This window comes from Mya arenaria, chromosome 11 (genome assembly GCF_026914265.1).
Source record: "Mya arenaria isolate MELC-2E11 chromosome 11, ASM2691426v1".
In the NCBI taxonomy this organism is placed as follows: domain Eukaryota; kingdom Metazoa; phylum Mollusca; class Bivalvia; order Myida; family Myidae; genus Mya; species Mya arenaria.
The window spans coordinates 42,697,672-42,709,241 of NC_069132.1; the positions used below are offsets into that span (position 1 = coordinate 42,697,672).

Genomic DNA, 11,570 nt, shown 5'->3' on the forward strand with positions numbered 1-11,570 from the left:
ATATTACCTTTATTATTTTGCTAAAATAATCTGGGCTCTATGAACTGAAAAAAACTTGACAAAAATATTTTGCAACCAGAAATTTTAATTTCCTTAATCAAGCGCGTCAGTCAAACAACAAAATGATGAGAAGACATTTACTTTTGCTGTCGAAAAACTTGCAAACTGTAGCTAACGGAAGAGTGCAACACTGCAGGAGACTGCATCAATCATTAGTATGTTTTACTTTTAATTGAAAGTGCATACATCTAAGTCATGTCAATCACAGACAATGTCGAACTTTGGTCTGGAGTTCTGTTTCCATTGACAAGTCCTATGTGTCAAAAACTCAAGGACAATATCGAATACATATTAAAGCATACAGTCACAGCCCGTTGGCTCGAACTCGCTTGGCTCGAATTCCTCGTTCGCTCGAACTGGATGTAATTGACCGATTTCTTTATACTGAAGGAGCATTCTGCTTGGCTCGAATTTTCTAAGGTTTGTGGGATTTAGCCAGTCCCTGGGAGATTGAGCCAACAGGTTAGACTGTAGTACCTAAAGTTGTCAATGTATTGTTGTATTTTTCAAAGAAAGAAAAAGGCAAAGCCTGCTGATCTTGGGTTTGAAGATTTTTTTAAGAAAACTGCATTTAAAAAAACAACAGTAGTACAGTACCACTTCCAATTGACTTGTTTTGTTTTGTTGAATTGTGTAATTTTTGTGAACGGTATAAAAAAAGATACTCTGGATATAATGCTCCCAGGGATTCTAAGACAAATCGATATTGTGAATTTCGCCAGCCTTGAATTTTCACTTCATACACGCCTGATTTCGAAAATATTGGAAATTATCTTCAACATTCAGTTTTACTACTGTTATGTATGTTTTCATATTGCAGTGTAGTTACCCATGGCACTGTAAAGCCTGTCAAGAATAAAAGCATAAAAAAAGGCTAAAACAGAGTCATAAAATCCAGGAATTTGTGAAAATCTTTATTTTAAACATTGAACAGGTGCAGAAGACTGCACAGACCGGTGACAACCATGAAGAAAAGCCTGAGTACCCAGGCTCTAAGCAGCTCAAGTTTGTTCACCAGCTTGAGTTGCTCGACCCTGACAAAGAACCAGGAATTCCTGTGTACCGGGTCATGGACAGGAAAGGCAAGATCGTGCAGCATGAGGGTGGGAATGAAGATCCAAATGTAAGTATTTTAAGTTTCAGATTTTATGGAATAAACTTGAGAGTTTTATGGAATAAATTTATGAGCAGACAGTAAACATGATTAAAGCATTGGAATGATTAAAACTTTCATCACATCTCTACTGACTTCGAATGTAACTAAAAATAACTTTTCTTGCATGAATAAGGTTACTTCACCACAGAACTATAAGCTGGTTAATAAGTCTGTGCCTCCACAAAAACATATCCATGCCACAGAATATTAGTTTGAAATAATATACTGTTAAGTAATTAAATCCCCAAAAAATTTCCACCTTCCTCTTACAAAATCTCTACAGTTGGACAAGGACACTGTAACAAAGATGTACCATGATATGACTGCCCTCAACACCATGGACAAGATCTTATACGAGTCCCAGCGGCAGGGTCGTATCTCTTTCTACATGACCAACTTCGGAGAGGAGGGCACCCACATTGGCTCCGCAGCTGCCCTTAAGCCTCAGGACTGGGTGTATGGACAGTACAGGGAGGCAGGTGGGTTGGCTTTTGCTATAGAAATAAGTAAATACAAATGTTCTGTGATGAATGTTTTCTCTTACAGACTAAATGTACATGCATGTTTCACAACTCTCAGTTTCATAGACCAACTCTTGATTTCTCGTTCACAGAGTAAGTCTCTGAATTAAAAACTGAAGCCTAAAAAGACTGGTTTCTTTTTGGTTACCAACTGAATGGTGTTTTTTTTAAATATACAGTCAAACCTGTATTAAGTGGCCACCCTTGGGAAATTATCAAAGTGGCTGCTTATGACAGGTGGCCACTTAATCCAGGTTTGACATTTCCCCCACTTTAGCTTTATTCAGAGTATGTATCTTAACCACCACCTCACACCACAATCACTAACATCTGTATCTATATTATTGAAGAAGGTTGAATTTATTGAAGAAGGTTGAATACAAATACATTTGTTTAGATAAAATAACTTTATTTCAAATTTATAAATAAAATACATTAGATAAATGTTGATACAAGGCATAAACAAAACACACCACATATCAGTCTACACATTTACACAACTACATGTTCATACACTTTTTTGAGTTCACTTTTTAAAGTAGTCAGTATATTAGATAAATGTTGATGCATAGCTTAAGCAAAACACACCATAGATCAGTCTACACATTTACACAACTACATGTACATACACATTTATTAGTTCACTTTTTAAAGTAGTCCGTCATTTTTGTTTGTTTAACTCCAGTCTCTAATTTAAAGTCCATTAACAAATCCTGAGCAGACATTATCACGTCAAGCATGTCACTCTGTGATCGTTGTAGAGCAAAAGCTCTTATTGCGTCCAAACAATCACTCACTTCACTTAGTGAATCCACTTTTTCCGATCTTACACACTCTTCTTCCACTTCATCATCAAAGTTGCTGGAAGTCTTACCAGAGTTCATCATCTCAGAAAGATTCCCTGAAGCAGGGCGGCCCCAGTCTGTCATGGAGTTGTTGCAGGTTTGCACATTACTGTCAATGTCAGCTAAGGTGTTAAAGTCCTGACTGAACAGATCGCGCGACAATCTCAACACAGTGAGTGGTATATCATACTCGTCAATATCATCTCTGTCCTGGTTACTTTCCTCATGGTTACTTGTACTAGCTGATATTGTTCCCGAATCCACACTTCCGGAAACACTTCATGATGCTTTCCGCCTTAACTTCATTCCATGATGAGTTGATCCAATACATGGCCTGTAAAATGTTTAAAACCCTTAGGATTTCTGGACCAGTCTGTGAGCTGTTTCTGTCCATCTCACTCAGCACATGAGCAAGTTGTCTCTTTCTGTACTTTAATTTTAATGTCTGAATAATGCCAGCGTCCATCAGCTGCAAAACTGAGGTGCAGTTCTTTGGAAAAAATAGCAGCTTCACGTTTCTCAGAGTGATGTTAGGGTGAACGGGTGCGTTGTCCACAAAGAGAAGGATGTGTTTGTTCCCAGCCCTCATTTTCCGGTCAAGCGATTTTAACCAGTCTTCGAAGCACCAGCTTTGCATCACTGCGGTCTTGTTGCTGTAGTATTTGACTGGCAGTTTGTCCACAGAGATCGACCCAAAGCATCGGGGCTTACGTGCCTTGCCAAAAACGACTGGCTTCAGCTTTTCTCCTAAAGACAAACATATTAAATGTTTTGAAATATTATTTCAGAATCCTCATCCTGTTCCATCATCATCATCATCATCATCATCATTATCATCATCATCATCATCATCATCATCATCATCATCATCATCATCATGATCATCAACAAATCATCATCATCATCACCATCATCATCATCATCATCATCATCATCATCATCATCATCATCATCATCATCATCATCATCATCATCATCAATCATCATCATCATCATCATCATCATCATCATCATCATCATCATACTATATTAACATCATTAATGTTGTGTCTAGAAAGAAATGACTCCAGTCACCCATTGCTAGCCTTAAATTCAGTAAGACCTATCTCCTCAGCATACTTTTTGGCTTTGGTCTGAATTAATGGCCCCGAAACAGTTACAAGACAAGCACAAGCGTCCATAAACCATGCATACACGAGTTTATTCAGTTCCTCATTTCCTGTGATTTTCTTTGTCTTTTTGCGTTTGCGTTTCCATTGCCTTCATATTCCTCAACAATTTCACGCTTACGCTTAAGTAAGAATTGATTTGAGTCCTTCCTCACTTAAATTCCTTGGCAATACTTCTTGCACTATGGCCGTTTTCTAATAACTTTATACACTCGACATGTTCTTTTAGAGTCAAACACTTTCGATTAGACTTATTTTCAGCCATAATCAAAGATAAAAAAATATCAAGAACAATGCATTGTAAATATCTGTTCGTAGAAATATAAATCCATGCACTTTGAAAAATAATATTGAAGTGAATAAAAATCATTACTCGTTTCACGCCTTCGAATGACAATGCAAACTGTGAACTCATTATAACCGGTGTTTTTGTCGGTATTTAATAACTAACTTCGTAATTATTTAATTATCTTATTAATTGTGTCATTAATTGTGTCAATTCTGATCAAAACATTCGCCGACAAGTAATAAACATGATTTTTCGATGAGTAAACATGCATGGCAATCATGTGATGCAATATTCATTTTCATTGGATGTTTGTATAAAATATTGTAATCAAATAGAGTTCAAGAAAATTTCAGTCTATAATCCAAATATGAATGTTTGACCTGAAACGAGAAAAATAAGTATAATTCGCAGGTACTGTTTGCCATGGATAAAAGATCACTACCTACTTCCCAATATTTTGTATACGCTGTAGCCAAAAACAAACATATTTTTTGACAAGGCCTAGAATGAAATACAGTATGGTTGGTTTGTTTACCAGCATTTATCAACTTGCAGGCCATAAATGCTGATAAAACAACTAATTAATAAGAATCTATAATATATCTTTTTACAAAATAAATTGTTCTGAAACTTACATTTTGTATCAATTTTTAACTATATATCAGGTGTGCTTATGTGGAGAGGGTTCACTTTGGACCAGTTCATGGACCAGTGTTACGGCAACTCAGGGGATATGGGACTGGGACGACAGATGCCTGTTCATTATGGCTCTAAGGACCTCAACTTTGTCACAATCTCATCAACCCTTGCCACACAAATGCCCCAAGGTATGTTTGTTGTTTTAATCTTTGAATTTTAGTAATGGCTTGGATGCGCAAGTGTATTTAAACTGAGAGTCAAGTAACTAGTTAAGGGCTATTGCATTTAAACATATAACCCCCTGGTGGAAGGCACTTTTATATACCACCCTTACAGAAGCAAATTTACCCTTTTTGGGAAGCGAAAAAAGACACCCACCTAAATACTTTTTAAATAATTGCCTTCCCCCTGTGGGTGATATGTTTTACACTTTTTTCAAGTGAAAAGGTGGTATATGTATGACTTTTCTCTTTTGTTAAATGAGAGGAAATATTAAACACTATGATGCTTAATTAGAACACGATCACACATTCATTTAACACAAGAATATATTGAATCCAAGTCAACATGTGTTTGTTTGTCCAGGGTTACCATCTGGCCAGTATATCCTTCATTTCATAAACAGAGTGGTTGGGCAACATGTCAATGTTTGTAATGTAATAAATTTTAAAAAATGTGTACAGTTTGAATACAATTTAATTGCTTTAAGTGCTTACAAGCTTAATTAGTTAATTGTATGTCATTTACCATAATTGTACTTCTTTTACCTAATTTTCTTCGGGCCTTTTTAGTCTAAGGTAACACATTTATTGACTGTATATTAATCTGTCTTCAACAGCTGCTGGCTCAGCATATGCCATCAAGCGTTCGGGCAAGGATGCCTGTGTGATATGTTACTTCGGTGAGGGAGCAGCATCTGAGGGTGACGCCCATGCAGCATTCAACTTTGCCGCAACTCTAGAGTGTCCTATCATATTCTTCTGGTAAATGCGATATAATTCCTCTAATAACAGTGTTAGTTACTGTATGATACAGTACTGCATAGCTGTTTTTAGATTGTTTATCCAAAATAAGATGACAAAGTAATTTAGCAGACATCTGGATTCTAGAGTCACATGTAAGAAAAAATAAATTAAATCATCATTTTCACTATTAAAAAAGACGTTTACAGTATAATTAAAGATGTCATTTCAAACTTATACACAATATTTACCATCAATGCTTTGGTAATAACAGTTTTACAAAAAAGTTTACATTTACACTTTGGTGTCATGAGCTTTGAATAGACAGGAGTCCGATATTCTTACTTAGCGCAAATAGGGAATATGGGCACAGGTGCAGTCTGGCAGTTACTAAAAAAAATTTAAAAAAATCATTTTTTTTGGAAATTCCGGGGGATTTGCATCTCCCGCCGGGAGACCGGGGGATGGACCGAAATTCCGGGGGATTTTTTCCCCCTCCGGGGGATATGGCATGTATGCCAGTAGCTCGACAAAAACAATATAAATGTTATGAAAAGATTCAAAATTGAGAAAAATGCATTTGATATTTGCAGACTTATTGTTAAAGCAATGAATATAAAGGTTTGTACCATGTTAGAGGGTGTTTTCTAGGTTTCGTCTTTAATTTAACTCAAATATCTAAACAGACACAAATAGGCTGAGCTTTACCGTTCAATAACTGTCATGCGGATAAATTGCAACACTATTCACTTATACCACACTCTAGTTATTGAACATCGACCTTGACAACATGGTACAAAATAATTCCATCACTCACTGTCCTTGTGATTGATATAATACACTCACTCTTGTGTATAATTTCAATAGCTTGAGTTGTGGGTACATTATGAATCTAAGGTACATAACCATAATAAATATGTTTGCTTTTTATGTTTGCTTTTTACTATGTGATTTCATATTTTGAGCATGTTTTACATTCAGTATTTTTTTTTTTTTCAGCCGGAATAATCACTTTGCAATATCAACGCCATCCTCAGAACAGTATAAAGGCGATGGCATTGGTGGGTAAAATAAGCATAAGGCCTAATAAAAAAAATACATTTGGTTAGGGTAACCCCACCCTACCTACGGAATAGGCGCCGACCCTACCGTTTTTAAAGTCAGTTTGAAAAAAAAAAAATGAAAAACTAAAAAAAATAGCTAGTTTAAAACCTTAAATTACTTGTACAAAGATAACTTTAACACCATTCCGCTAGGATAAAAAATGACCTAATATAAAAAAAAAACAATAAAAAAAAACAAACAAGCCTACCCTTCCTATTTTTGAAAAGGATGTTACCCTAACCAAACATTTTTATTTTCTAGGCCGAAGTGTAAATGATAACATTGCTCTAGATTAAAAATAACATTAATTTCAACACGGAAATTATTGTGAACAAATTTTTGTCATTAAGCTCTCAGCATGAGAAAAACATAATAGCAAGGAAAGATTTTCATATAAAATTTGACCATCTTGTTTCTGAAAACTTTCCTGAAAATTTCAGTGCCAATATTAGAATTATTTTAATTATTTGCTACAGTATTTGATATTTGATGGATATTTTCTCCAGCTTCCCGGGGCTCAGGTTATGGAATGAGGACTATAAGAGTCGATGGTAATGATGTGTTTGCCACATACAACGCTGTGCGGGCGGCTCGAGATGTCTGTGTGAAGGAACAGAAGCCTGTCCTTATAGAAGCTATGACTTACAGGTATTGTAGGGGCTTAGTAACTCTTATTGTTTGCTGGAATATTCTGGTAGTAGCGTGATTGCCACATACAACGCTGTGCGGGCGGCATAAGATGTTTGTGTGAAGGAACAGAAGCCTGTCCTTATATAGGCTATGACGTACAGGTATAGTTTGGGTTTAGTAACTCTATTGTTTGCTGGTAGTAGCGTGTTTGCCACATAAAACGCTTTGTGGACGGCTCCAGATGTCTGTGTGAAGGAACAAGCCTGTCCTTATATGAGCCATAATATGCAGGTTTATTTGTGGTTTAGAAGCTCTTCTGTACTGGGAATTATGTCTTTTTAACGTACAATACTTTAAGGAACAGGTTTATTTGTGGTTAAGGGGCTCTATTGTTCTAGGAATTGTGTTTTTTTTACATACAACAATGTGCTAGTGGCCCAAAATGTCTGCTGCATTAAGAAACGGATTTAATTGGGGTTAAGGCAAGTTTGAAACACCTGGTACCTTAGTTAGAAATGCTTATATCACTACATTAACATTTACAGAAATAATAACAATAATGCATTAAAGTTTGAAAAAAAATTATGGTGCCGCTTTAAATGAGTTCATACAAATATTTGCCTCACTTACACCATTGTAGAGTTGGACACCATAGTACCTCAGATGACAGTTCAGCGTACCGGTCCGTAGATGAGGTTTCATACTGGGACAAACAGGACACGCCCATTGCTCGTCTGCGTCAGTACATGGTCAACAAGGGGTGGTGGGACGATGATGCCGAACTGGCATGGAAAAATGAATCCAGAATAAGGGTATTCCTATAAATGATTACACCATATTTCTTGAACATATGTATTTCTACCACTAAAACTGTCCATGCAAGTTAGTGCTATTCCATTTTAACATATAAACCCGGGGGGGGGGGGGGGGGGAGGCACTATTATAATATACCACCCCTTTACAGTAGCAAAGTCAACCTTTTGGGGTACAAATTAGCGATAAAAGACACCCACCCATATACTATTTAAATAATTGCCTCCCCCCCCGTGGGCTATATGTTTTACTGGAATAGCCCTTAGCTTGTCCCTCTGACTTAATGCCCTAAGTTTGTAGAAGTATTCATATACATCCTTTTTAGCTCATCAGTTTTCTAAAAAAAAATCTAAGTGTTGTCATAGTCTTGATATCCTCTGTGATGGTGTTGTTGTGCAATATTTTAACCTGGGTATTACCAGTAACTCTAAAACTGTTCTAAGTTTTAAATATAAAACTTGGAACACATGTTGCTAGAGACAAAATAGCGTATGCACATGTATGGCAAGGCCCATAACTCTGGCTTTAATATTCAGCGATTTATGCCCATTGACCTAGTGAAATTGATTTATGGAAACATTCTTCTCGCATTATGGACATGCCTTTATGAGTTTTAAGCAGGGCCTTGAAATTTCTGTAGTACCAACCTCAGGTAAGATGACTCTCGTGCATCTACCCTCCATTTCAGAAAAATATTTTAATGGATAATAATACTAAATTAAAAATTTAACAATTTAGACGAGCAGAGTCAGAACGATGTACATCAACAGAATTATTAATACAAAATTGAAATGTGCATCATGACGTTGGCGTCAATAAACTTTGCATGCGCAATTTGGTGGAATATCAACAATTGTCAGATAAAGAATCATTCACATGTATGTGGGCTGATCGAAAAATCTGACCCTTTGGCATGCTGCATGGCCAGTAAATCAGCAAGCCAGTTAACGGCTTCTGCACATGCTCTCGAGTCCGATTTTTTCACCACCCAGCATACATGTGTTCGGTATATATTATCTACGAATTATTTTGAACACACAGAAAGGTGAAACATCGCCTCCTAGATTGAAAATTGCTCAGGAAAAATGGATTGTAGTCAGGACATTGGACCTGATATATTTGCTTATAAACAATCAAATGTAGATACTTATAAATATAGGTAAAACGTGTTAATTGAAGATATATTAAATCAATTTAAAAAAAAAATGGTTTAAGCATATCTGACAGGTGCATTAGACACGCAGCCAATAAATTTTTAGGCTAACTTTGACCATTAAAAAAAAAAGTATAGGCTTACTTTGACCAAGCAATCAATAAAATTTAAGGCTATGTTTGACCAAGCAAAGAAATAACCAGTTGTAGTTTCCTTTCTGCTTGTTTCATTTTTTATCTGGTGTTTTAAATCATTGATAATAATTGTACATTGATGTAACAATATGATTTTATCTTATAGGTGATGAAGGCTTTTGAACGAGCAGAAGCCAAGAAAAAGCCAAACCCAATGCTGTTGTTTACGGACGTTTACAAGGACATGGAGCCCCACATTCTCAAACAACAACAGCAGATGAAAGAACATGTGATGAAATATAAGGACAAGTACCCACTGGACAAGTACGAGAAGATGACCGATTGAGGTTAAACAAAGTGTGATTTTGTGTCGTGTTTTACTTATATGAATAGTTTTTATGACTGGGATCTGATGCTAGTAGTGGATTGTTAAAGTGTGTTTACCTGAGAGGTTGTACGTGCACCCAGGAGGTTGCACTCTATAACAGTTATAAAAAGTAGGGATGCAAACGAATATTCGAATATTCGAATATGCGATCGAACATTTGGTATTCGAATGTCAAAATAGGTATTCGAATATTCGATGTTTTTGTTGAATTAATAAATTATTAACTTTTTGCCTACAACTGTCATCTTCGTCTGTCTTGTTTTTACAACGATGGACCCCTAATGCCAGAGGTGTGAACTTGATGACACTACACACGCGTCACATTGGATATATCGCCGGGAACTATAAACAGTCCCCATAATTTTGCATTTACTGGCTGTTAAACAAGTGACATCAAACACATTCCAATTATTTTGGGTACATTTAAATGGCCATGCCAATTAGGGTTTAAGAGATCGGCCTTTATACCAATGTGTTGTCTTCACTGCTAATCAAGCTTGGCGATATTGCTAAAATCGCCTTGATGATATGAAAGACATGTGTTAGTTATGTGCTTTAAAATGTTTTCCATGTTTTCGATATAACGCTCTTGCGTACAAAATAGTAACTGTATGGTTTAACGTTTAAGGACATATGTCCTGTATTGTTGTACAATACATCAGTCAAAATCGACGTTTTGCCATGGTGTCGTTTTCTATAAATATATTTCGTAAACATCAATCCCAGAACGAGGATGCAAATCCGGGAAAATACGCAATTACCTGATCTTTTTTTTGCATTGTTTACAAAAATGAACGCAGAGGAATTGGTATAATTCGGGGTTTTTGATAAAGATATATCGCTTTTTCTTGGGAAATATTTTGAAAATGGGGAAAATCAGAGGCTAATTTGTGGAACAATAAGGGTCCGGACGTGTACCGAATACGACACAGAAGGGTAACAGGGCCCCGGCTATTGCGTTAGTGAATAATAGTTTATTACAATTCTTAAAGGTTCATTTTGGTATTCGAATATTCGATCGAAAGAATTACCGAATATTCGAATATCAATTTTGCCATACGTTTGCATCCCTAATAAAAAGTGCAAAAAAAAATTGTCAAGTAGCTTGCACTTTTATGCGACAGTACTGTTATTGTAGATTGCATAACCAAAGAAAGTTTTTTATAAAGATACTTCGAGACTTACTAAAAATGCCAATACCTTAACAAAGTTGTCATGATTTATTCAGTTTAAAGCATAACCCAGAAAAAAAAATTGTATTTGGGTAGATTCCTGGTCATTTTTTTTTTGCTACTTAAGTCTAATTTGAAAGCGCCATCCTGGCTTCAGTTGCAAGTTTAAATGTAATAGACCTCAGTAAAATATTATCATGTGGCCAGATATTGTAATAATTTATTGTTAACGAATCTCATCATGAAATAAAAATTGTGAAACAGTGCTTGGAGTTTGTTTTAGGTAGTAATATATTGCTTTTTTTAATTTCTAAATTCTTAAATACCAGTGTTGTACTAATTTAAAACAAGAGGGCCATGATGGCCCTGTATCGCTCACCTGTAGATTTGCTAAATAAAGTGAACATTCTGACCTATTATCATAAAGATCCAATGAAAAGTATGGCCCCTAGAGGCCACTCTTTTATTTGTCCCACTGACCTAGTTTTTTACCCCACATGACCCTATCAGTAGGCAATGCTTCAAACCAAATATT

General features: G+C 36.0%; 1 protein-coding gene across 1 annotated transcript; it reads left to right on the forward strand.

The window, feature by feature from the left end:
- Positions 1 to 84: 84 nt before the first annotated feature.
- Positions 85 to 11,300, forward strand: LOC128207827 (2-oxoisovalerate dehydrogenase subunit alpha, mitochondrial-like). The gene is made up of 9 exons (XM_052910979.1): positions 85 to 215; positions 995 to 1,183; positions 1,500 to 1,695; positions 4,706 to 4,867; positions 5,518 to 5,662; positions 6,641 to 6,702; positions 7,252 to 7,393; positions 8,016 to 8,187; positions 9,642 to 11,300. Exons 1-9 carry the CDS (start codon positions 123 to 125, stop codon positions 9,819 to 9,821), a joined length of 1,341 nt encoding a protein of 446 aa, XP_052766939.1. The 5' UTR covers positions 85 to 122; the 3' UTR covers positions 9,822 to 11,300.
- The last annotated feature ends 270 nt before the right edge of the window (positions 11,301 to 11,570 follow it).

Coding starts and splice junctions, on each gene's coding strand:
- LOC128207827 (XM_052910979.1), top strand. CDS start 123: ATGATGAGAAGACATTTACTTTTGCTGTCGAAAAACTTGCAAACTGTA. Junction 6,703..7,251: donor GTATAAAGGCGATGGCATTG/GTGGGTAAAATA, acceptor TATTTTCTCCAG/CTTCCCGGGGCTCAGGTTAT. Junction 7,394..8,015: donor ATAGAAGCTATGACTTACAG/GTATTGTAGGGG, acceptor ACACCATTGTAG/AGTTGGACACCATAGTACCT.